Source organism: Macrotis lagotis, chromosome 3 (assembly GCF_037893015.1).
Source record: "Macrotis lagotis isolate mMagLag1 chromosome 3, bilby.v1.9.chrom.fasta, whole genome shotgun sequence".
NCBI lineage: Eukaryota > Metazoa > Chordata > Mammalia > Peramelemorphia > Peramelidae > Macrotis > Macrotis lagotis.
In genome coordinates, this window is record NC_133660.1 from 213297392 (window position 1) to 213323182 (window position 25791).

At 35.5% G+C, this 25791-nt stretch overlaps 2 protein-coding genes and 1 pseudogene across 2 annotated transcripts in view; 2 read left to right on the forward strand and 1 right to left on the reverse strand.

Annotated features, from left to right (window-relative positions):
- EVC (EvC ciliary complex subunit 1) overlaps positions 1-11931 on the forward strand; it is a 128929-nt gene extending 116998 nt beyond the window's left edge. Inside the window, exons 18-21 of the mRNA XM_074229805.1 lie at positions 3530-3656; positions 5107-5200; positions 6950-7058; positions 11320-11931. Of these exons, the coding sequence (XP_074085906.1) occupies positions 3530-3656; positions 5107-5200; positions 6950-7058; positions 11320-11401 (412 nt within the window). The 3' untranslated portion in view covers positions 11402-11931. The remainder of the gene's footprint in view (positions 1-3529; positions 3657-5106; positions 5201-6949; positions 7059-11319) is intronic.
- Positions 11932-12869: 938 nt separating this feature from the next.
- LOC141518097 (translationally-controlled tumor protein homolog pseudogene) lies at positions 12870-16254 on the forward strand (annotated as a pseudogene).
- Positions 16255-21893: 5639 nt separating this feature from the next.
- CRMP1 (collapsin response mediator protein 1) overlaps positions 21894-25791 on the reverse strand; it is a 78783-nt gene continuing 74885 nt past the window's right edge. Inside the window, exons 12-14 of the mRNA XM_074227500.1 lie at positions 25433-25612; positions 24028-24193; positions 21894-22432 (exon numbers count right to left, since the gene is read on the reverse strand). Coding sequence (XP_074083601.1) covers positions 22341-22432; positions 24028-24193; positions 25433-25612 — 438 coding nt within the window. The 3' untranslated portion in view covers positions 21894-22340. The remainder of the gene's footprint in view (positions 22433-24027; positions 24194-25432; positions 25613-25791) is intronic.

The following is a 25791-nucleotide window of genomic DNA, read 5'->3' on the forward strand; positions in this document are numbered from 1 at the left end:
TCTTTGTTCAGTTGATTTTAGACATGTCAGTTTTGTCAACAGATGCTAAAATAAGCCTTTGACAAAATACAGCATCTATTCCTATCAAAAACACTGAGAGCATGGGAATAAAGTTTTCCTTCAAAATGATAAACAGTATCTATTTAAAATCATCAACAAATATTATATGTAATGGAGATAGACTAAAGACATTTCCAATAAGATCAGAGGTGAAACAAGGAGACCCTTTATCATGTAACATGTGATCCCTTTTGGGGTTTTCTTGGCAGAGGTACTGGAGTGATTTTCCATTTGCTTCTCCAGGTCATTTTACAGATAAAGAAACTGAGGCAAACAGGCACCAGATTTGTCCAGAGTTAAGGCTGGATTTGAACTTAAGAAGATGAATCATACTAACTCCAAACCTGGCAGTCTCTATCCAATGTGCCACCTTAACTCTCCAGAGGACAGAGTGAGGCTGGCAACTTTGCGCAGTCCTGACCCACTTAAATCAAATTCACTTGCAAGTCATCACCATACTGATGCCATTGATCCTCCTCCAGAATGGAAGACAACCAATAAACAATAACAACAACCATAAATCATTACCTATAACATGAACTTAATGCTTATCTAAATCCTTCAGTTGTGAATTTGGAAGGAGAGAAAGAAAAAAGGAAGGAAAAAAGGAAGGGAAGGGAAGGGGAGAAAGGAAGGAGAGGAAAGAGGAAAGGAAGAAAAGGAAAGAGAAGGAGAAAGGAAAGGGAAGGGAATGGCAGGAAAGGAAAGGGAAGAAAAGAGAAGGGGAAGGAAAGAAAAAAGGGGGGAAAGGGAAGGGAAAGGAAGTAGAAAGGAAAGAGAAAAGGAAAGAAAAGAAAATATGGAATGGACAGAGGAAGGAAAAGGAAAGAAGGGAGGGAGGGAGAAAAATGAAAAAAAGGAAGAAAGGAAGACCATACCTATGGAAATTTAGATGGCTTGTCCCTGGCAGTACTGCATTTAAATGTCCCTTGCAGTAGTCAAAAAAAATCATCACTTCATAGTCAATATTCCGGCAAAATAATTTTTCCAAATTTTGTTAGACTGCTGCTTGAATGAGACTAGCATACAGTCCAAATATAGTCTATCACTAGTCCTATATATTTAAAGCCTTTCTTGTTGTGTATGACCTACCAGGAATTGTACTTGCTATTGCCTTTATGACCCTGGGATCTCATCTACACCATGGTGGTGCATCAGAGGAAGGATGGAATAGAGCCACTCTCTGGTTAACTGTCTAAAATTTTAATGTGTGACAGAATTATTCATTTTGGGATAAAATTCAGACTAGTTAACTCAAACATTGACTGACCTTAAATAATCCACATTCAGAGTACCAAGACTTTGTTGTTACTGTTTTTTCTGCGATTTTAAAAATGATAACCAGTGGTAATTTGCTGCCTCCCTCTACCTCAGTCCCAAAGCTACTGTCCTTCCTAGAAGGATGGTCTAGCTATATAACCTTGAATCTTACCCTTGAAGAAGACATAAGGCACACTAGTAAATCATTAACCACTATAGAAAAGGAATTATTACTGTGTTCTCATATTGATACAGCCATAGTTCAGTTGGAAAGTCTGTTCTAAGTCAGTTGATTAGTGTGTCAAATATCTTTTCTAGCCCAGATCTTCCAGTTTTCTATTTACTACTCTAAATTCTGCTCTCTGCAAGCAAACAGAGCATATTAAATCCCTCTTTCATACACAATACAGATTCCTATAAATTCAAGATTATCATGCTTTTACCTTTCTCCTCCAAATTCCCCTTCTTCTAATTAAATATCCCAAATTTCTTCATTTTATCCTCATGACATTCAGTTCCTTCTCATCATATGCTGCCTGTATAGATATATATATATATATATGATTTAAATTTATACATATATATATATATATATAGCTACACATATATGTAGTAAAGATGTATATGACTCGAAGGCTGCAGAGTGTTTCAGTTCCTTGAAAGATTATCCTTCAACCAAATCATGTTTTCATAATTTTTCCCAGGTATCTCCCTTTGGCTCTAAGTATCTACTGAACTTCAGTGTTCTCTTTCTCCTAAACACATGGCCACTGTTATTTAATTCAGGTACCTCTTCATTTAGAAAAAGTGATCTGATTAATTCATTCTTATGTGTTATATTTATTTTATAGCTTTCTTTCCAAGAAATATTTTCATCTATAAGAAGACTAAATGCAAAAGAATGAATATGTAATGATGTATTTTCAAACATTGCAACACACAACATGGAACACCCAGTTGAGGAAGATTTGGGGAGCAGAACTTCCCAAACCCTCTCAAACTGCATCATATAGATATCAGTTTCTTTTTTGTGTAGTTTCTGTGTCTATGTGTGTATGTACATGTATACACATACATTAATATGTATATATATATATACATACCTATACTCATATGGAAAATATATAGCCAAAACCACCTCCCCTTAACACAGAAAATACCTGTCCAAATAAATGTGATAAAGAACTGTCATGAAATGTATTTTAAAGCACATTATGAAAGTATTAGAAATATGCCATACATGTAAATCAGAAAGATAAGATAAAGGTAACAACAATATTTTGAAAGCATTTTTATCCAAGATTTTATTTCATTCTCAGGACAATCCTGTGAGGTAGGTCATTTATGAAACAAAATCTTTACATTTTTCCTCAGAAAGGGAAAGTGATTGACCCAAGGATAAACAACTGGTAAGCAATAGAGTTAAGATTCAAATTCAATTCTCTTAAAATCCAAGTCAGGGACCTTTTCAACTGAACCTCAGCTGCCTCTTCAATTCTGAGAAATCACCAGTTAAATTGGGATCTCTCACAGTCATTACTAGAGCCTCTTCATTTCTGGGTAAAACATCTGCCTATTCCTTAGGATTCCTAACTCAGTGCCAGAATTTCCCCAACAGTCTCCTAGATTGTGTCTTTATTAGCCTATTGCTTAATAAGAGAGGATGTGGGAACCTGTTCTACTTGTCCCCAGAGGACAAAATTAGTACAAATGTATGGAAATTGAATGATTCCATAAGGAAAATTATTTTAGACTTATCCAATATTGGACAAGACTGATAAGACACAGACAGTTTCTTACCCCTTGTCATCTTAGATCAGAAGCTGAATGTATTTTATTTTTGGTCATGGTCTAGAGAGAATTCTCATTCAAATACAGCTTGAACCAAATGACCTTTGGAATCCCTTCCCATTTTGAGATTCTATAATTCTTGATCTCATCCATAGACTGACCATGGCTTCAGATGTACAATTCCACCCTAAGATGTTGGAATCTGGTTTTGCCCTGCCTGCATCCTGGCCTCTGGGAATAAACCTTTCCAACAATATTTATCATCCCTCTGCAACTTACAAAGATAATGTACATTGAGTCCTTGATTCTCAGAATTCAGCCAGTCTTTGCAATATACTTAGTGTTGTTGAGATGAAGTTATCATCTGATAAATCTTCCCATAAGCGTGGTGTTGATGGGTCTTGTTTCCTCTTTCAAGGATGTTGTCACAGCAAAAGAAGTTCTTGGCCCAGTTTGATGTGCATCAGCAAATCCGCTTGGCCTCCCTGAAACAGACTGCAGAAGCTATGGATCACCTGGGAGCCCAGCTGGAGTCAGAGATGAAGGTAACATTGAATGAAATATTGTCTTTGGAAAACCTGTGATCAGTTCAGTTTAAAAGACATAAACTAATCGCTTGTTAAGCCCAAATAAAGAAGACTGTGAACAAAAGAAAAGGTTTGCATTTATAAAATTCCTTTATCTCCCCCCCCCAAACACACACAAAAACCTGTTAGGGTAGGAAGCTTCGCAGGATACAAATGAAGGAATTAAGGATCACAATGTCATTTACCCAAGGTCTTACTATTATTTAGTTCATTACTTGCATCCAACTCTTCGTGACACCATTCAGCATTTTCTTGGCAAAGACACAGGAGTAGTTTGCCATTTTCTTCACCTCATTTTACAGATGAGGAAAGTGAGACAAATAGGGTTTAGTGGCATGCCCAAGGTCACACATTCTGAAGCTGGATTTTAACTCAAGTCCTCCTGTGCCCTATCCACTGCACCACCAAGCTTGCTCAAGGTCACACTAATATTAACCATCAGAGGCAGAGCTCTTAGCCACATCTCTTATGATTGTACTAAATTAATATTCTCACCATATCACACTAACTCTGTGAATGGAAGAGGGAGTCTGTCTTTTGCAAATTTACCTTCAGGTGGTCGAACTGACATTTATATATGATTTGGTCAAGGTTGGCAATAACTGGAGTTTCCTCTTTAATAGGAATGTACATGCAGCTCAAAGTTATTATAATAAATAAATTTAACAGAAATCATATAATCATAAAAATCCAAAGCATGACTTTAAAGTACAGTGACTGCTTCTTAAACATCTTATCCATCCAAATAGATGCTGATTACTTCAAAGTAGTCCCCTTAGGAAGCTGTAGGCTTTTTCCAACAATGCTGCTTGATATTATTCAAACTGTTTAGGTTGTTGAATGCCCTTCACTACATCAATAACACATGCTTTTTATCTCCACAGTGAGGGTAAGTCTTTGAATTTTGAGGACAGATTTAATTTTTGAAAAGAACTAAAAAGCCCTTAGAGACAAATCTTGTGAAACAGGAGGGTGATTTATTGACTTGGGTGCAGCCATTTTTGTTCATAATTGGAGTGTGTCTATAAGGGAATGAGATTGATTTTCTGTAATGTGGTATAATATAATAAACACTCTGGACTTGGGACTTGAAGACTTGCTCTGTGACCTCACTCTGGCTCTCCACAGAGGCGTAGTTTATGAAATTCATATCAACTCTTTGTGACTCTTCCTCATCTCCAAAGTGAGAGTGTTAATATTTTCATGACCTTTATCATAGGACGATTGGGAGAAAAGGGCTTTCTTTCTACACTTTTAGGTCACATAGAAATGTGAGATAAAGTTCATGTGAGTCTTCAATTACTTTAAATGGTTGGCATTGAAGAACAGATAGGATTACGATCTGCAGAGATGAGGGGGACCTCCATCAAATGTCCTCATTGTTTGTTTTCTTTTCTTGCCTATTCAGGAAGCTGAACAGATCTTCATCACTGAATTGGCAGCACTGGCTCGGGTGCCTCTCATGGAAAACAAGCCAACAGCTATCAAAAGGGGGCAGCCTGGTAAGTGAAGTGAGAAAAGAAATCTGAACAGGAAAGCAGAAGACCTGGGTTTGAATGCCAGTTCTGCCAATCACTAGTTGTATGATGCTAGGCAAGTTACTTTCCCTCTCTTTGGACTTCTGCTTCCTCATTTGTTAGAGACAAGTATAAGTATATTCTCTTCCCCAATAACCTTACAGAATTGTTGTAAGGACTGAATGCAGTAATGATTATAAATATTGACAATTATTGTTACTATTTTTATTATTATACTTATGACTTCTATTATCATTACTGTTCATGAAAGTCCTTCTTTGATGTTTCATCATTATGTGAAGGTGTCTTGGAATTATGGAAGGCAATGCCAGTGAATAACTTGGGGCAGCTAGAGTAATGATTGAAGTTAAAAAACTCATCTTTGTGAGTTCAAATTTCTCCTCAGACACTTACTAGCTGTGTGACCCCAGGCAAATCATTTAACCTTGTTTGCCTCAGTTTTCTCTTCTGTAAAATAAACATCTGTAAAATGAAGTAGAGAAGAAAATGGCAAGTCACACGAGTATCTCTGCAAAGAAAACCCCAAATGAAGTCATGAAAACTTAAACATAATTAAAAATGACTAAACATCATCAACACACCAGTGGAATCAAATACCAGAAAGTTTAACCAAGATTAAAAACCTACAAAAAAAGTAGTGTTTAATATGTTTGTTATTTGGGGATCCAATCTAGCTAAATTTCACCTAGGGGGGTCAGATCAGCAGTTCAAATGATCTGGCTAAGAAAATTCAGGAAAATTGAGTATAGTATACGATAGGGTATAGAATGATTTGCCTCTACATGAATAGAGGAAGATGTATCAATGAATATCCTGTTATTCAGAAGGTTATGATTCTAACCCTATTAGTTTAAAATGATTTCTAAGAATTGGTCATTCAGTCAAGGGAATACCAGGATTAACATCTCACCTAAACTTCATCTATTACTGGTTTTATTTTGCATACACCCATAGAGGTATATGTTATTGATAACAGGTAGGTGGTACAGTTGATAGAGAACTGGGGGCAGCTAGGTGGCGCAGTGGATAAAGCACCAGCCCTGGAGTCAGGAGTACCTGGGTTCAAATCCGGTCTCAGACACTTAATATACCTAGCTGTGTGGCCTTGGGCAAGACACTTAACCCCATTGCCTTGAAAAATCTAAAAAATAAAAAATAAAAAAAAATAAAATAGAGAACTGGACCTGGAGTCAAGAAAACTTGAGTTCAAATCTGACTTCAGATACTTGCTAGCTGTTTGATTCTGGACAAGACATTTAATTTCTATTTACCTCAGTTTCTTCAACTGTAAAAAGGTACCATTCTCCCAGCGTTTGAAGATTAAATAAAATAATATTTACAACTTTATTTTTAGCATTTATATGCCTGGATATCTAGCCTAGTAAATACTTCTTGGTTGATTGCTCTTAGTTCAAAAGACAGAATGTTAGTGCTGCAAGAGCCCTGTGGGCATTGTTTTCAAATTGGAAATGCTCTTCAAATAAAGGATCATAGATTGTCACATAAAGACAAAATATACTTTGGAACATGGAAAATAAAATTTCAGAGTTATATATCATCTTAAGCTATGGAATGTTAGACCTAGAAGGATCCTTAGAGAACTCATAGTCTAACTCATAATTTTATAGGAGAAAGTAAGGGCCAGAAAAGGGAAATGACCTACTCAGATTCATACTACCTATCTTTGAAACTGAAATAATTTGTCTTCTTCAGAGAAATGTCTGAAGAACAAAAAGAAGAAACCCTTAGCTCGAGACAATGATGACCCTAGACTTAATGAAGATGACCTTACCTCCAGGGGACAAACTTCAGGATCTTTCAGGTAAAATTGTGGTCTACAAGTTCCATTCATAGATCTACAGGTCTGCCCTACTGCTTAGTCTAATGAAACCTCTGCAGAGTTTAACAATTGACTCAAAAATGAATATATGACTCTTTTTTAAGTTTAATCTTTATTATATTAACACTTTTTCCCATTACTTTATTAAGCCTAGATAATCAACCAAGTCATGATTTGAAGCTTGTATTAGTTCATTCCTCACCTTTCTTTTTCTTTTTGAAATTTTTGATGCTGTCCAGAACTCTCTCCTAGATATCTCTCTTTTCTAGGTTTTCATGAAATTGCTATCTCCTATTTCTAATGCTATCTGTCTGGTCATTCCCTTTCAGTAACTTTTCCTGGATTTTCATCTGTACCATGCCTATTACCTCAAGCATCCTTCAGAATTCTATGCTGTGACCTCTTCCTTTTCCATTCTGTGTCATTCCACATGGTAATCTCATTTGCTCCCATGAATTTGATTTACTTGTCTATATAAGTGATTCTGTATCTATATTTACCATATACGATACCATATAATAAGACTGACCAATAAGACAGTTATATGGCAAAAGTAAAATAAAATAATCTACATTATCCAACACGGTGGTTCCAATTTAGTCATTAGCATAAGCCTGTTGGAAGTCCAAGATGATGACCTTTGTGCTAAAAATATTTGATGACAATTTAAGCAATAAATAATTATGCATAGAATTATGAATTAATTTAAGTTACTCTAGGAGTTTGCAACAAACAGGAGTTTGTGTGATTGAAAGTGATTCACAGAACCAAAAATGGTGGGAACCACTGTCCTAGAAAATGAATCTTAAGTAGAATAAAATGGTCTAATGTAGTATTCTAGTTTTCTAGTTCATTTTGTATTTGTCATTAAATAACATAATAAAGATAAATTGAAGAAATAAACATTGACAATGAGAAAATAAAACTATAACTTTTGTATATGGTATACTTAGTTATCCCTAGAGAATCAACTGAAAACTAGTTGAAACAATGACCAACATCAGCAAAATTGCAGAACATAAAATAATCGCTCTTAAATCATCAGGATTTCTACCAATAAAATCCAACAGGAATAAATAGAGATATTTCATTTAAAATATCTGAAGACAATACAAGATACTTTCCAAAACAAACACAGGATCTATAAACATATATCTACACACAATTATAAAACATTCTTTACACAAATAGAGATTTAAATAACTGAAAGAATGTTAATTGATCATGGATATGCTGAAGCAATGTAATAAAATGACTACTTAAATTAATTACTTATTCAATTCTGTACCAATCAAACTGCCAAAATTATTTTATTGAACTAAAAATAATATTAACAAATTTCATCTGGAGAAGCAAAAAATCAAGAATATCTAAAGAAACAAAGGAAAAACTCTTTTTGTGGTATGAAAGAATTAGAAAACTAGGGAAATCCAATAAAATGGGGAAAGGATGACCATATTATGTGATATTAATGTGATGGACTACTGTCATTTTGTAATAGATGATGGAATGGTTTCAGAAAAACCTAGAAAGATCTCTCTGAGCTGTTGCAAAGTGGAGTGAGCAGAACCAAGAGAAAAAATTACATAGAAATAATAATGTTATGAAGATATTCAACTGTAAAAGATTTGATATCTCATCAATACAATGATCCCTCCCCCCTAATTCCAAAGGACTCATGATGAAACATGTTTATCCACTTCCAAATACAGAACTGATAACCTCAGAGTATAGATTAAGTCATATTTTTTCTCTTCCTTTTTTTCTTTTGGAAAATTACTAATGTAGAAATATGTTTTTCGTGACTTGATATGTTTAATAAGTATTATAATTACCTTTTCCATGGATGAGAGAGAGAGAGAGAGAGAGAGAGAGAGAGAGAGAGAGAGAGAGAGAGAGAGAGAGGAATGGAGGAGGTAGAGAATTTGAAACTGAAAATAAAAATTAAATGGAATTAAAAATTAAATAACACAATACAGACTAGTATTAGCATGAGGCTCTGATGCCTTTGAAGAAGGCAACTAATTCTGTTATACTCCACTTAGATCAGGTCTTTATTAAATATTTCAATTATAAAGTAACTATAAGTTATATCATAGGAATAATCCAAATGATAAAATTGTCAAAAAAGAATGTACATTAGGTTGAGTTGGTTGACAAAGAGAAAAAAAGGAGAGAGATAGAGAGAAAGGAGTTAATGATATCTGCTTTACATTTATGATAAACTATTAATAGACATCATGACCAGCTATTTTCCAGAGTTAAGTTAGGTATATGACAGAAAGTCTTGCTTAGTCACTATAGCAAAAAGATTGTGAAATAACCATCTCTTGAGAGCTTTTAAAAAAGAATTATTCAACCATCTGGTTTTGATCATTAAATTAAAACCTGCCCTTGACAAGAAATTAGACCAGATGACAACTTCAAGGTCCTTTCTATCTCTTTGAGTCTAATAAATCATGAAATCTTATGACTGGAAAAAAATTTAGAGGTCATCTAATATAAACCAGTACGAGAATCCCCAATCCACACTCTCTGATGACTAATCAATTTTGCCTGAACACATCCAGTGACAAGAAATGCATTAGCTAATAATAATAATAATAATGTATTCCACTATGGAGAATTTAGCAATTCTTTTTTTTACATAACAAAAAAATCTGCCTCTATACTCTCCACCCATTGCTTGCAGTTCTGTCTTCTTCTAAACCTTCTTCCACACAAAAGCCCTTTAGATACTTGAAAACTGTTTAAAATATACCCCTAAATCTTTTTTTCTTCATACTCAACATCCATAAATAAACTTCCTAACTCATACATGAGCATGTGACTTTTGAGAAAATTCTAGTATATACTTCCTAAGAAGTACTGGTAATGAAGTTGATTAATAGATAAACTCCAGATGATCTTTAGATTCAGCACTGTATAAACTTTGTTAAAACAATAATAATAGCTCACATTTCAATAGCCCTTTCTGGTTTAAAAAGTACCTTCCTCATACTACCTATACAAGGTAGAACATGATTGTCCCTATTGTAAGAAGACAGTATATATTATTATAATATATAATAATTGAGACTCTGAGATGTTAAATGACTTGCCCAAGGTCATATAAGTAAAAACTAGGATTCATACATAGCTGTGTGAGCTTGGGAAAGTCATATAGTCCCATTGCCTTGCCAAAAAATAATCCAACTAGGATTCAATTCCAGATCTGCAGATTTCCAAATTTGGGACTCTTTCTAGCACTGTCTGCAGTTGGTCAACTGCACCCCAATTATACTTTGTAGAGTTTCTTCACCACTAGATTTTTTTCTGAGGTACATTATTGCATGTATGATAGAATATTTTGTTCAGTTTAATGGAGTCAGGTATATTGGGCTTTCATTCTGCCTTTAGATGGATCTAATAAGTATGAGGAATTTAATCAGCCATGCCTGCTTCAACTCCGCCCTCTGCTGTTCTGATATATTATATTTGAGAAATATATAGATAGATAGATAGATATATCTTTTAGAAAGAATGTGGTGGATGATGGTGTATTAATTCATAGAAGCATAAATATAGGACTAAAAGGGATCATCTAGAGATCATCTAAATTAACCTTCTCATTTTGTATAGAAGACTAAGATCCGGAGAGATTAATTTTTCTTATGGAATAACCCTAGGATTGGATGCCAAGACATCATGGCTTTTCCCACAGCTCATGTTGTCTCCCCAGTAGGTTTAAAGGTCTCTTTCTCCTGGTTTTCAAAACTTGTCTGTTCTCATATACTGCCTCAGGGATACCCAGAGGAAGTCTGAAGGTAGTGGGAAAAATAATGTCAGAAGTGAAATCAAAACACCTGGGTTAGGACTCCACTTCTTCCACTGACTGGCTCTGTAGCCTTAGGCAACTTCATTTCTCTGAACCTCAGTTTTCCTCCTCCATGAAATGCACCTATACTTCACAGGACCTATTTCATGAGTCTATTACATAAGAAAATGCCATGGCACCTTGAAGTACTAGAGGAAGGTGTATTACCAATACCATATGTTTGTTATCATATAGCTGAAAGAAATTTTTATTTCTCTCCTATATTAATAGCCAATTATTGAATTAAGATTAAAATTTTCCTCCTCCTTTTCCTCAGTTACTTTCCATTCATTTAGAATAAATTTTGTCTTTACACCTGGAGGAAAAAGATAGAGAAATACATTGTCCCAAATTCTCATTATTTCATTTCTTCTATTTTCTAAACAGTAAACTGCAGAATCAAGGTGAAAGTGATGTCGGTGAACTAGAGAAATCAAAGAAGATCAAGAAAAAAAGAAGTAATTTGTAGTTCCTTGCAGAGATATTGGAAGTGTCAGTGTCTAGAAGTCAGATCAGATTGTGTGATCTTGGGCTTCAGTGTCTTACATATGAAAGATACTTGTGAAATCCCCTTCATATGGTTTTTGTAAGGATGGTGTTTGATAATGGTATGATAAAGGGTTTGTAAAACTTTAAAAAATTATTTAGAAAAACAATTGGTATTTATTCAGGACCAAAGAACATTACAAAAATCCAGGAAAAAAAGTTTCTTTTTCTTTAAATAAAAAAAAACCATGACCTTTGAAAAATCTTTTTAGTTCCCTGCATCATCTTGGGTAAATAAGTAAAAAAAAAAAAGTAAATAAGTAAAAATAAAATTCATGGGTCTTATCATCCTCATGTTGGTCTTTATGGTTCCTCCAGATCTGATGTTTTATGTAAGCTCCTTTTCCACTCTGACATTGGATGTTTCAGGTTCTGCTATCCCTTCCTAATCAAAAATACTCTCATTTTGTGAAAATGATGATAATTTTAAAAATAAAAGATTTTGAAAATTAATGCACCTATATGTTCATGAATTGCAGAACTGCATTGTTGGACTGACCTATGGCACACTTACATTTGTTTTTCCTTGTTTCTTTAGAAAAGAGATTTCAAAAGCCTGGCCAATAGTGCCCTCTGGTGTTATTAAAAATATTTACATGCCAAATTTCAGTGAAGGTTGAAGACTTTCTCTGATTAACATTTCTATCTTTCAATAAGTATTCATTAAGTCCCTACCTGGTGCTTATCCCCGCCCCCCCCGAAACATACACACACAAAACCCTACCCAAGGCTAAATGCTGGGATAAAAAAGAGGCAAAAGATAGTATTTGTTCTTGGGGTGCTTGCAATCTTGGATTTATTTAGAAACATCTTTCCTTTCTAAACTCTGAACTGTTCAAGTCATTGAATTTCAAAGATGCATGAAACTTGGAGACCATTTTATACTAACCTCATCTTTTTTGTAGCTTATGCAGTATGTCTTAGTAGATAGAAGACCATCTTTGGAATCATTGGCTTATATTCAAGTGTAATTTGGAAGTATTGCAGGTACTTAAAAGTAAGACGTATCCAAGACTAATATTTGAATGTCCTCATCTGACAACCTCTCACTGGGTGAGCATGGCTAAGCCACATACCCCCTCAGATCCCCTAGCTCCCCAAAGTTGTCAGTGGAGAAGTTGCTGATGTATGTGAGGAGAGAGTTTACACAATGGGAATTCCCAATACCAATAAAATCACAGGTACAGATCAAAAATAACAGATTCATATTAATTAATACTTTATAATTTGCATGACATCTAGTGTACCCTATATCATTAAATGCTCCTAATGCTATATTGGGCAGGTAAGTGGCATGGTAGATAGAGTTCTTGACCTGAAGATTCAACTTTGTGAGTTCAAATCTGGCCTCAGACACTTACTTGCTGTGTGAGCATCATAACCTTCTTTGCTTCCTCATCTGTAAAATGAGCTGGTGTAGCTTTTCCGCCCGCTGCCCTCCCCCCAGCGCCGCTCCGGCTGCATCGCGCTCGCACCGAGCTCCGGGCCCGCAGCCTCCCGCCGCCGCCGTGATCATCTACCGGGACCTCATCAGCCAAGATGAGATGTTCTCCAACATTTACAAGACCCGGGAGATCGCGAACGGGTTGTGCCTGGAGGTGGAGGGGAAGATGGTCCGTAGGACAGAGGGTACCATTGATGATTCACTCATCGGTGGAAATGCCTCTGCTGAAGGTCCTGAGGGTGAAGGAACAGATGCCACCGTAATCACTGGAGTTGATATAGTAATAAACCATCATCTGCAAGAAACTAGTTTCGCAAAAGAGTCCTACAAAAAGTACATCAAAGACTACATGAAATCAATCAAAGGCAGACTTGAAGAAAACAAGCCAGATAGAGTAAAACCTTTTATGACGGGAGCTGCAGAACAAATCAAACATATCCTTGCTAATTTTAAAAACTATCAGTTCTTCATAGGTGAAACCATGAATCCAGATGGCATGGTGGCTCTCCTGGACTTCGGTGAGGATGGTTTAGAAATGGAGAAATGTTAACAAATTCAGCTGATTACTTTGAATCACCTGTCATCATAAGTGGCTGCTGCTTTTTGTCATCTACACAACCACCAGGACTTGGACAAACTTGGACTGATGTCATCTTGAGCTTTATTCCTTTATTTTTGACCTTGATTTATTTGGAGTGGAGGCATTGTTTTTAAAAACATGTCATGTAGGTTGTCTAAAATGAAACGCATTTAACCCCCCCCCCAAAAAAAAATGAGCTGGTGTAGGAAATGGCAAGCCTGCCCACTATTTCTGCCAAGAAAATCTCAAATAGAGACATTACTGAATGACAACAACAAAAGGAATGTGCTAAGTCCTGGAAGTAGATACTGTAGCTTAAGGAACTTGATTGACTTACACAAGAAATGGGCAGAGTTAGGACTTGAAACCAAATCCTCTAACTCTAATTAAAATCCAGTTTACTTTCTAGTATACCATTGCTGCCTCTGATTGAGGCAATGAAGTCATCTTTACATAAGAAATACTTGCACAGAGAGGCAAATAATAAGAGTAGGAAACATGGGGAATTTGAGGTTGCTCCCTGAAGCCTTTCATGATCTCAGTTGCTAATGCCTCCCCTTTTCATATTGTTTTTCATTTGTTCTTTTTTTAGGGGTTTTTTTTCAAGGCATATGGGGTTAAGTGGCTTGCCCAAGACCACACAGCTAGGTCATTATTAAGTGTCTGATCCCGGATTTGAACCCAGGTACTCCTGAGTCCAGGGCCGGTGCTTTATCCACTACGCCACCTAGCTGTCCCTTCATTTATTCTATATATGCGTGTATATCCTGGGTTATTTAAATCCCATCTACCCCATTAAAATGGGGTAAAATTTGGAACACAGATTTTTAATGATGGAGTTCTTTTGGAACTATTTTTATTTTCTTGATATCACCTAGCACTTAATACAGTGCCTGCTAAATAATAACCACTTAAGAAACTGCTTGTTTACTAATTATTACAAATAAATATTCACACATTTTGTTGCTAAGATTGTTCAATAATGGTGATCCCAACATCTCCCAAGGCAGTCTATTCTATTTTTAGACAATTCTAAAATGTTAAATACAAATTATTTGTAAGTAATTTTTTAAAAATTTTATCAAGAAATTTACAGAGATGCAGATATCATTGTTAGTAATTTATACAGAGTTTTTAGAAATTTCTCCATGACAAACTTAAGGGCTAAAATCTAGGGTCTGAAAAGTAAATTTCTGGATTATTATTATTAAATTTTAAGTAGACTGATCCATTCTTTATACGTATAACTTCTGTATTTTAAATTGACCTCAAAACAAGAACAGTTCTCTTGAAAGTATTCCTCTTAGTATGAATTCTATTTTTTACTGCTTTGGGTATGGTCAAGATTTAATATTGATAAAATGACTTAAAAGCTTTATCTACTCTAGCTTTTTTAAATAAAGTTTACAATTGCCTCCTATTCAGAATACTAAAATAATGTCTAAAAAATGAAGACTTCTACAGTATGATATAGAGCTTACACATGGAAAAAAGTTATTCAAAAAAATAAAAGTCACTTCATGGAGCCAACTGGCATATACCAAAGTACTAGCTAAAGCATGTCCTTGGCTACTATTCATATTAAAAAAAAAAACTCTTAGATTTGAGTCTTCTGTAAATGATACCACTAGACCTCAATGATTTAGTTGATTTTAAGTCTACTCAAAGCAAATCAAAGGTTTGGCAGGTTAGCAAGGTAAAAATCTATTATTTGTAGCAAGGGAATTGGACCTTTCTACCTGAAGTTTTGGTCTCCATCCTTGACAAAGTAAGCTGTGTCATTCCTGTTTAAAATTAAAATTCTTATCAACTACATAATTACTTATTTGCATATTTTTTATTGAATGTGTTTGGAAGTATGAGGATGGAGCAGAGAGAATGAGAAAGAACCCAAACTCTTATAATATTCAAATAACAGATTCTTATTATTGTTTCCAAAGTCACCAGAAATATAAGTATTTCCTTTTTTTAATTCACAAAGAAACATAAAGTTAAAAGGGATCTTTCATTCTTTTCCATTTCTGTCCAGTATTCTGAGATTAGTCTTTAAACTTGAATGAAATCTCATATGGACCTCTCCATGGTGTTTGTCCGTGTGTGTTTGTGTGTGTGTGTGTGTGTGTGTGTGTGTGAAGTTCTGCAGATTTGGTATGGGAGATCTAATTTTGGTTTTGGTTTTCATTTGTTTTGTTTTTCTTCATCTGAACATGGATAGCATTGTTCATAACAGGTCTCCCAGGATTGTCCTAGCTCTCTGTAGTACAAGGAGCTGCAGCCATCAGAGTTGATCAACTCACAATGTTGCTGATAATGTATACAGTGTTCTCTTGGTTCTGCTCCTCTCATTCAGCATCAGTTCTTGTAATTCTTTCCAAGTTTCTCTAGAGTCCTACCATTCAGGTTTCTTATAAAACAAAAGTGCTCCATAACATTCATATATCATAACTTGTTCAATTATTCCCCAATTGATAGGCATCCCTTCAATTTCCAGTTCTTTGCCACTACAAAAAGAGTTGCTATGAATATTTTGGAACATGTGCGACTTTTCTCATTTTTTATGATTTCTTCTGATATAGTTCTAATATTGGTATTGTGGGACAAAGAGTATAATTATCTTCATTGCTTTTGGGCATAGTTCCATAATGCTCTACAGAATAGTTGAATTAGTTTACAACTCAACCAACAATGCATTAATGTTCCAATCTTCTCACAGCCTCTCCGGCATTGATTGTTTTCCCTTTTTGTCATCTTAGTGAATTTGATAGATGTGAGGTGGTACCTCATAGTTGTTTCAATTTATATTTCAATTTGTATTTATATTTTTTTCATTTGTTATATATAGCTTTAATTTATTCATTTGAAAATTGTCTATTCATATCATTTGACCATTTATCAATTAGGGAATGATTTGTAACCTTATAAATTTGTTTCAATTCTCTGTATATTTTAGAAATGAGATCTTTACCAGAACCCCTATCTGTGGGACAGCTAGGTGGTGCAGTGAATAGAGCACCAGCCATGGAGGCAGGAGAACCTGAGTTCAAATCTGAGCTCAGACACTTAATAATTGCCTAGCTGTGTGATCTTGGACAAGTCACTTAATGCCATTGCCTTAAATAAATTTTAAAAATAAATGTGAAAATTGTTTCCAAGCTTTCTGTTTTCCTTCTAATTTTGGCAGCAATGGTTTTGTTAATGCAAAAACTTTATAATTTAATATAGTCAAGCTAACTATTTTTCAATTTGTAATATACTCTATTTCTTGTTTGCTCATAAATTTCTTCCCTTTCTATTGAAAGGGTGTTTCTTGATCTGCTAATTAATCTATGATATCACCTGGTGAGGGATATCTAGAAGTTGTCTAGAGATGAAGGACATAAAACTTGATCAAGGAGAAAGAAGAAGGGGATATTCTAGCTGGGGTTGGGAAAGCATCCAGCAAATGTAGGTATATAAGTTAGGCTTGTAATATATATCAGGCATTCAAACTGATTCCCTAACAACAAAAAAGTCCTGTGGTAATGTTTAGAGTCTCCAGGCCTGACACTCCCCCACCCACATTTTTTTTTTGTTAATGGCTCTACCTAGAAAACTACTCTGATTTTTAAGAAATATTTTCCTTTGTTAATAATGAATGTGAATTTCTACAATTTCTTCCAATTAATCCTTATTCTACCTTCTGAGTCTAAGCAAAACAAGTTACCCTTTGTTCAAGTTCAGTAGAGTCAAATTCAAATAAAAAACATACCCCTGCAGGAAACATTGACTTAGTAAAACATAAATTAACATTGTGTATGTTATATTGTAATTTTAATTAATTTATTACTCATTTTTCCAATTAAATTTTAAACTGATTCATCCAGGAGTTTGGGGTTTGACATCTCTCTTCTAAAGTGATAGTTTTTCATGTACATAAGGTGGTATTCCTCACTAATGGCACAGCTGGTGGAATTGTGAACTGCTCCAACAATTCGGAGAACAATTTGAAATTATGCCCAAATATGATACTGTGGATAGATACCGTTTTACTCAGTAATCCTATTATTAGGTCTTTATCCCAAAAAGATCATGGAAAAAAGAAGGGATCTACATATACAAAAATATTTATAGCTGATTTTTTTTGTAGTGGCAAAGAATTAGAAATTGAGGTGATACTTGTCAATTGGGTAATGGCTGAACAAGTTGTGGTATGTGATTGTGGTCGATTGCTATATGTGCTGTAAGACATGATGAGAAGGATGATTTCAGAAAAACCTAAGGAGGATTTTATGAATTGATACAAAGTGAGCAGAACTAGGAGATCATCATAGGTATGTAACAGCACTTTTGTAATAATGTAACTGTGATAGATTAGCTACTCTGATCAAGACAATGATCCAAGACAATGCAGAAGTCATGGTGGAAAATGCCATCTATCCACCTTTAGAGAAAGAACTCATAAACTCCACATTCAAACCGAAATATAATCTTTTACACTTTGATTTCTTGCTTTTATTTTTTGCAATATGAAGGATTTAATGTAGGTTTTTAAAAATATGATATATAAAACAATTTCATGGCTATATATATATATATATATATGTGTGTGTGTATATATATACATATATATGTTTGTGTATATAAATATACTTGAGTGTTATATGCTTTCTTTGTATATCTAAATGTTTGTATTTTGGATGATAATTAAACTTATATTTAAAAAGGTAGGCCATTTGAGTTGCTTTCCTGTTCTAATGTTTGATATTATGAATTCAAAAGACTCATCTAGTTCTGAGAATATTCCAAGAATATTCACTCAAGTCACTTAAAAAGTTTACAGTTTAGGAAGATTTTTCCATAAAAATAGATGTATGTACATGTATGTATGCAAGCATATTTGATTATTTTGCACTTAAGGTTTCAGATACCAGGTAAATGAGGTGTCTCTGTATACAAGAAGTCTGGTTATCCATCCACAAGATGGATATCTATTGTGTTTCCAGTTCTTTTCTCATTCTTAGGCCATCTTTGTTCTAATTTCTTACCTGGTTGTTAGTCATTGAATGGATGTGGCCTCAAAATAGTTGAGACATGAAAAAGACCTTAATTTACGAAGTCCAAAATGACCAACTGTACCCTGGGCCATTGCCAAGTCGGATTTTTTTTTGGATTTTTGCAAGGCAATGAGGTTTAAGTGACTTACCCAAGGTCATATGGCTAAGTATGTATTAAGTAGCTGAGGCTGGATTTGAACTCAGACTTTCCTGACTCCAGTGCTCTATTCACTGGATGCCCCATTGCCAAGTCATCTAGACCTTTGTTTTATTCACTGAACTTCAAAGAGGAAAGAGTGAAGTTGATGACTTTGCACAATCCTACCTCACTTAAATCCAATCCATGCACAAGTCATGATATCACCCTATGATGTCATTAGTCCTTTTAGTGAACAAAGGACAAGCAACATTAGTAATATTTTGGTTAAAGATCCATAATATTTAATAAGGGAATGAGTTTCTTGTGGCACAAATCCAAGACCCTTATAATTCATTTTCCTTTCACATCAGACCACTTAATAGAAGGGCATCACTGTTGTTCTTTCCTTCTCAAGGAAGACCAGTAACAACAGGAGTGTGATAGCTTGATTTGCAAATGAAATGCATTAAAGTGAGACAGGGTTATGCAAAATCATCTTCTCTCTCAAATCATAGGATCATAGTTGTTTGATTCACTTAAATTTGAATCTTAACCCATTCTTCAAGTAAAACTCAAAATGGAGCTTTCAGTGATCTGCTTTCCCATCTAAAATCCTTTCCTACCCCTATGCAGTAGAAAGATATGAACTTATAGATATTTTATAAACTCTCTTATTTATATATCACAGCCTACAGGTGAGGGATAATGGTGTCAGGGAAAGAGCACTAAATCTGGAAAAAAGTTTGAAAGCCAGCACTGTCACTTATTAACTATGTGACTCTGGAAAAATTAGTTCTATGCTGTTGTGGAAATGTGTTTGTTTTAAGGGGCAATCAGATTTAAGTGACTTATCCAGGCTCACACAGTGAGCTAGATTTGAATTCAGGTCCATCTGACTCCAGGGCAGGTACTCTACTTACTGCCCCATCTAGCTGTCCTTGTTTTTTTGTTTGTATATTAGAGATAAGAACCTTGCACAACTTATACCATTAAGTTGTTGTAGAAATAGCACATCATAACTATTACATTAATGTGAACTTCCATGATGAGGCATCAGAAAATTTTAGTGAAAGAAGATACATTTTAGGATATTTTTAAATTTAAGAAGTTGTAGACTTCTGAGTTTTTACTATGGTGCCAGAATGTAGTATTTGTGTTGGCTCTCCTAACACAACACTACAAAGGAAATTAAAATATTTTTATATTTGTCTATATTCATCAACTCCATTAGGCAAACTACTGTGCTCCTTGAGGATGAGGAACCATGGTTTATTTAAGCTTTGTTTCTCCCCAGTACCTAAAAAAAGAACTCTTTTTAAGGTTGTTTTTAATATTATTATTATTGTTATTACTATTACTATTACTATTATTATTATTATTATTATTATTATGGCATCTGGGTGTGCAATGGCTAGAGCACTGACCTTGGAGTCAGGAGGATGGGAGTTCGAATCTGGCCTCAAACACTTGACTCCTACTAGCTGTGTGACCTTAGGCAAGTCATTAAATGTGACATCTCACATTCAGTATGATCTCCAGTTATTCTGATTCATATCTGGCTACTGGACTCAGATGATTCTGGAGGAGAACGTAAGGCTGATGTTTAGCACCCCTACTCGAATCTAACTCACATGCTTGTCATGGCATCATCTCTCTTGATGTCATGGTCTTCTTTGAAAATGAATGATAAAGGGGTGGCTAGGTGGCTCAATGGATAAGCACCAGCCCTGGAGTCAGGAATACCTGGGTTCAAATCCAGTCTCAGACACTTTTAATAATTACCTAGCTGTGTGGCCTTGGTTAAGCCACTTAACCCCATATGCCTTGCAAAAAAACCTAAAAAAATGAATGATAAAAACATTATTATTATTATCATCATCATTATTACTTTACAGCTTTTGAGCTATATTTTTTTTTCATCATGATCAGGGAAAAGCTTGAGAATTTCATCATGTCCCTAACTTCTCTAGAAGTATTTATTTAACAAAAAAAAAAAAAGCTTAAATACAGCATCTGGTCATAGAAGGTCTTTCTTCCCTTCCCTTCCCTTTCCCATTTATTCTACACAATCTTTGTTGCTGTTTTTCAGTTGTTTCAGCCATGTTTGACCCTTCTTGATCCCATTTTGGTATTTTCTTAGTAGAGAAGGCGGAGTGGTTTGCCATTTCCTTCTCTAGCTCATTTTACAGATGAGAACCTTACATTCATTTATAGGCTGAAGTGACTTGCCCAGGACCACATAACTAGTACATATCTGAAGCAGAATTTGAACTCATAAAGACGAGTTTTCCTGATTTCAAGCGCAGTGCTCTACGTGTTTTATGTATTCTTCAATAGTTGACTGACTGGGTGTTGATGTTGAACTGCTCCATTTTCAGTGTTTTTTTTTTCAGTTCCTTCCCTTTGCAAAGCAAATTACACACTAGGGCCATAAAGTTATCCTTACTGACTGCTGAGGAGTTCAAGGTTGTGAGACTGTGGCCATGAAGCATCCAATTATAGGGAAGAAGAAAAATTACACAGTCTGGTTTACACATCAGTTAATTTTGTTTATTTCACAAGCTTTGAATTCAGAAATAAGAGCCACAACAAGTCAACCTGGGACAGCATCAATAAGTAAAAATGTGTGTGATTTCAAAAGAAAACTTTGTACAAAACTTTAAAAATCAGAATTCCACTTCAGCCGTCTCGTAGGTACCCAAAAACCATGCAAACCCAGAGTGCCACTGCCTCATGGGACAGAGCCCTGGATGGTATGTAGAGGAGCAACCTTTCTGTGTATAATCCTTGGCTCCACCTGAACTCAAAAGCTGATGCAATGAAAACAGACTAGAATGTACATTATGAGGAGTTACAGTTGTGACAAAGACCAGTTTTCTGATACAAGACACGGATATCTCTTCATAACTGAGAAAAGGGGAATGGTCTTACTACATAATGTGAACAGGAACTATACTTAGAATGTCTTTGATGAACAGTATTGACAGGAGCTGCTTTTAAAGCTGCCTTACTGAACAACATCAACAATAGCAGTTCTTGGAGCCAAAATAGGAGTTGCTCTTGGAGCAATCTGACTATATAATATTTAAATTTGAGGTGCGTGCGTGTGCATGTGTATGTGCATGTGCATGTGCATATGCGTGTACATGTGTGTGTGTTTGTGTGTGTTTGGAAGAGGGGGATTCTTCCTTTGAAGAGTTTCTAATGTATCAAGTGAGGTCATTTAATCATGGCATTGTGTCTAGGTCAGTCATTGGCAATGTGTTCTATGGGACTCACTCACAGACTGGCATAAATAATTCAGTAACATGCATTCACTATCCTAGTACAACTATAGGGTGCAGAGGAACCATCATCATTCAGATACAAGGGCAAAGCTAAAACCTGGACTCACTAAAGGAGTAGCAGGTGCACCATGCTTTGAGGTGACTATGGAATGGAAACACAATGTTGAGGAGGCAAGTAGTTCCAAGCAAATACACCACACTATTATCACTTCTTCCTATACCAAAAAGAAAAGGGGAGAAGGGAACCAATCCCAAAAAACACCATTCTTTTTTCCCATTAGTACCAAATAAAACAGTGGATTGCAATAACACTGACATAAAAGGGAATGAAGTGATTCTTGCAATCCTTCATTCTAGGCCACCCATTTATCATCAGGATTCAACCAAGGCTGGTGATGTTGGAGCGGCCCCCAGGAGGTGCCACAATGCGATGGCCAGTGCGACGAGGGTTGTTGTCATCTATCTGGGCCCCTGGAAAAGAAAGATTGAGCCAATCAGTTCTGGTATCCCAAAGAAGAAGAAAGATTTAAAATATGTTTGGCCTAAGGGTGGAGCATGTCCTGAAATGGTAATGTTCTTTGTTCATTTCAGGGTTTTTCTTGAGCAAGAGGAAAGATCGAGAAAGTTCCATTTACAAAATAGCAGAGAAGTTCCAAAGTTCACTACCAGTGTGCTATAGTGGAAAGAAATTTGGAAGCAGAGTCAGGAGGCTGAGTTCAAATCTGACCTGTAATGCTCACTAGATTCATGTCTAGGAGAAACTTCTTTAGCATCTCAGGACCTCAGTTTCCTTACTTGTAAAATAAGAAAAATAATGCATACACTCCTCATAACATAGTACTTTTGTAAGGAAAGTGTTTTGTAAGAGGCAAAATAAATGGAGAGCTGATCTTGGAGCCAGGAAAATTAAATATTAAATCCATCTCTGGAACTTGGAATTGTGTGATAAAGGATCACTATAGATTAATCACAATTAATTCACTTTAAACCCTATTCAGACTATTTCTTACTAGTTTTGTTTCACTATCTCTTCCAGAGTTTTCAATGAATTACCTTAAATCTGTATTTTAAATGAGAGAACTAATTCAGGTTTCTAGTAAAACAGACATTCCAAAGGTCCATAGTCTTAAAATAAAACCCAAAATACACCCCAAGTTGTATCTTTCTCCTTGAAAGTTCTTTGATGCTTCATCAAGACCAGGAGGTGTCCCTTGAACTCCTGACAGTTTAACAATGGCCTGCAAGTTGAAGCAAGTCCAATCAAGAAATTGTGGCCCTGAGTATAAGACCAGCAACAGAAGTTAGGTCTTTTTTTCTGGAGATCAGTTCAATTTAGTATTTAGTCTCAGGAGCAGAAGACTGGCCTTCAGGGAAAGAATATTTTTGAAAGGAGTAAATCCTCAGCTTTGTCTACTATGGAATACATTCATAGAGGGCACTTTCAAAACAATCACCAAGGGGCAGCTAGCTAGCACAGTGGATAGAGCACCGGCCCTGGAGTCAGGAGTACCTGAGTTCAAATCCAGCCTCAGACACTTAAGAATTACCTAGCTGTGTGGCCTTGGGCAAGCCACTTAACCCCCTTTACCTTGCAAAAACAAAACAAAACAAACAATCACCAAAAGAAACATAGATTCCTGGACCACTAGCATCTCATAAGTCCTCAAGAAGCCTGTGTAATGTTTTTGGTGAGGGACAGCTAGGTATGCAGTGAATAGAGTACCAGTTTGGGAGTCAGGAGGACATGAATTCAAATCCAAACTCTGACATTTACTGTGTTACCCTGGACAAGTCACTTAACCCAAATAGCCTCTCAAAAAAAATTAAAAATATCTTTCAGCTATCTATCTGTCTATCTGTCTGTCTGTTTACATCTTTGGTGACTTGGTCTAAATCACTTTTCACTCTTTCTCACTTGTAGATAAAATCCCCTCCCCAACTCCAGCCTTGCTCCATTAACGGCCATCTTGCTGTCCTAAATGAGAACAAAATCACCCTAATGAATGAGTTGGCCAACTTTCTTTTTTTAGAGGTTCCTCAATTAGAGCTACTGTCTCCTACTTTACCTGATAAACTGAAATTAGACTGGTGGAGGTTTCTGATAGGTGGTGGCTGGTGTTTGGAAGGAGAAGATTTGGCAGAGGGAGCAGGAGTTGCATATTTTGGTGTAGCTGGAACATCATAGACTGGCCCATCATACATTCCTCTTGAAACTCCTTGCAATGCACCAACCTAATCCAGGTAAAAGGTAATTTAGGTGATTAGTCTAAATGAATTTCCATTTCACACCTGAACTTTTATCTTACCCTCACCCTCCACATTCAATAAATTGTGGAATCTGTCAATTAAACCTTCTAAATATTCTTCACACCTTCCCCTTCCCCTCCACTGTCATTGATACCACCAAGACTTGGACCCTCATCACTTCTCACTGAGATTATAATTGTGCCTCCTAACTCACCTTCCTATCTATGAGTTTTCTCTTTTTCCTTAACACAGCTATCAATTAAATCATTCCATTACTGCTCTGACACTTTCCCTTCCCTGATCAAACATCTTAAATAGTCCCACATTACCACTCAGAGAACCTGGGCATCCAACACAGAAAATTTCACATAGTAGATATCCAATAAATATTTTAATGTATAAATAAATGAATATGCTATCACAATAAAATGCTGGAACACAGCTGGACAAGATCAAGGGAAAGATGAAGCAAAATTTGTCACAAAGAGTCAAAAATGATAATACCCGAAAGCCATGTCAAATAAGGATCTATTGAAAGAAATGACTGTGTATAGGGAGGGAGAGAAATGGTTGCTGTTTACAGGTATATATATATATATATATATATATATATATATATATATATATATATGTATATATATATATATATATACACACACACACACACACATATATATATATATATATATGTATGTATAAAAAAAGGATTAGAGTTTCATTTGGCACTACAGAATAGAATGAGTACAAATGGGTCATTCAATAGGCATATATTAAGCACCTACCATTTGCCAGGCACGTTAAACAGTGGATAAATGGGTAAAGAACCAGATATTGCTGGCTCAATGTAAAAAATAAACAAACAAAAATCAAAACATAATTAATAATTAAAGTTATCCAAAAGTAGAATGACTGCCAGGAGGTGGTGGCTCCTTCACTCATCTTATGTAGATTGAATGGCCACTGATGGTGGCTATTATAGATGACATATCTGCTAAGTGGCAAGCACCTCGAAGGCAGAAATCATGACTCTTTTGTAATCTTCAAATCACTAATGTCTTATAAGTAGAAAAAAGGAGTTAGTAGAACACCTTATCAACCTAAATCTCTCCATAAATATTGCTACTAATCCTTTGACTTCTACTCCAGTTGGAGAATTCTGGGCCCCACTCAATTCATGTTGAACAGACCCCAAACTCTTAACCCAAAAACTCCTTATAAACTGACCTTATTCCTTATTTTGACACGCTGGTAGAGGTATTCTGGGAAAGGCTTGCGAGGTATGAAACGGCCCATACCCTTATTTACATGTAGATTTCCATCTTCAAATACAATCTTCCCTTGGCTAATAACCACCAGAGGGGATCCATGGCATTCCATTCCTTCAAAAATGTTGTACTCAACAGCCTAAATATTTTTTTTAAAAAAGATGAGTAATAGATGTTTAACAGCTTTCCAGACATAATCCAAGAAATTCTTGGCCTGAATTTGATGCTGTTCATTGTTGGTGATAAAATTATCCCTTGACTCTTCCTTACATGTAAGATTTTCCTCCTTATAACTGCCCTCTTCACAACCTCCCATTT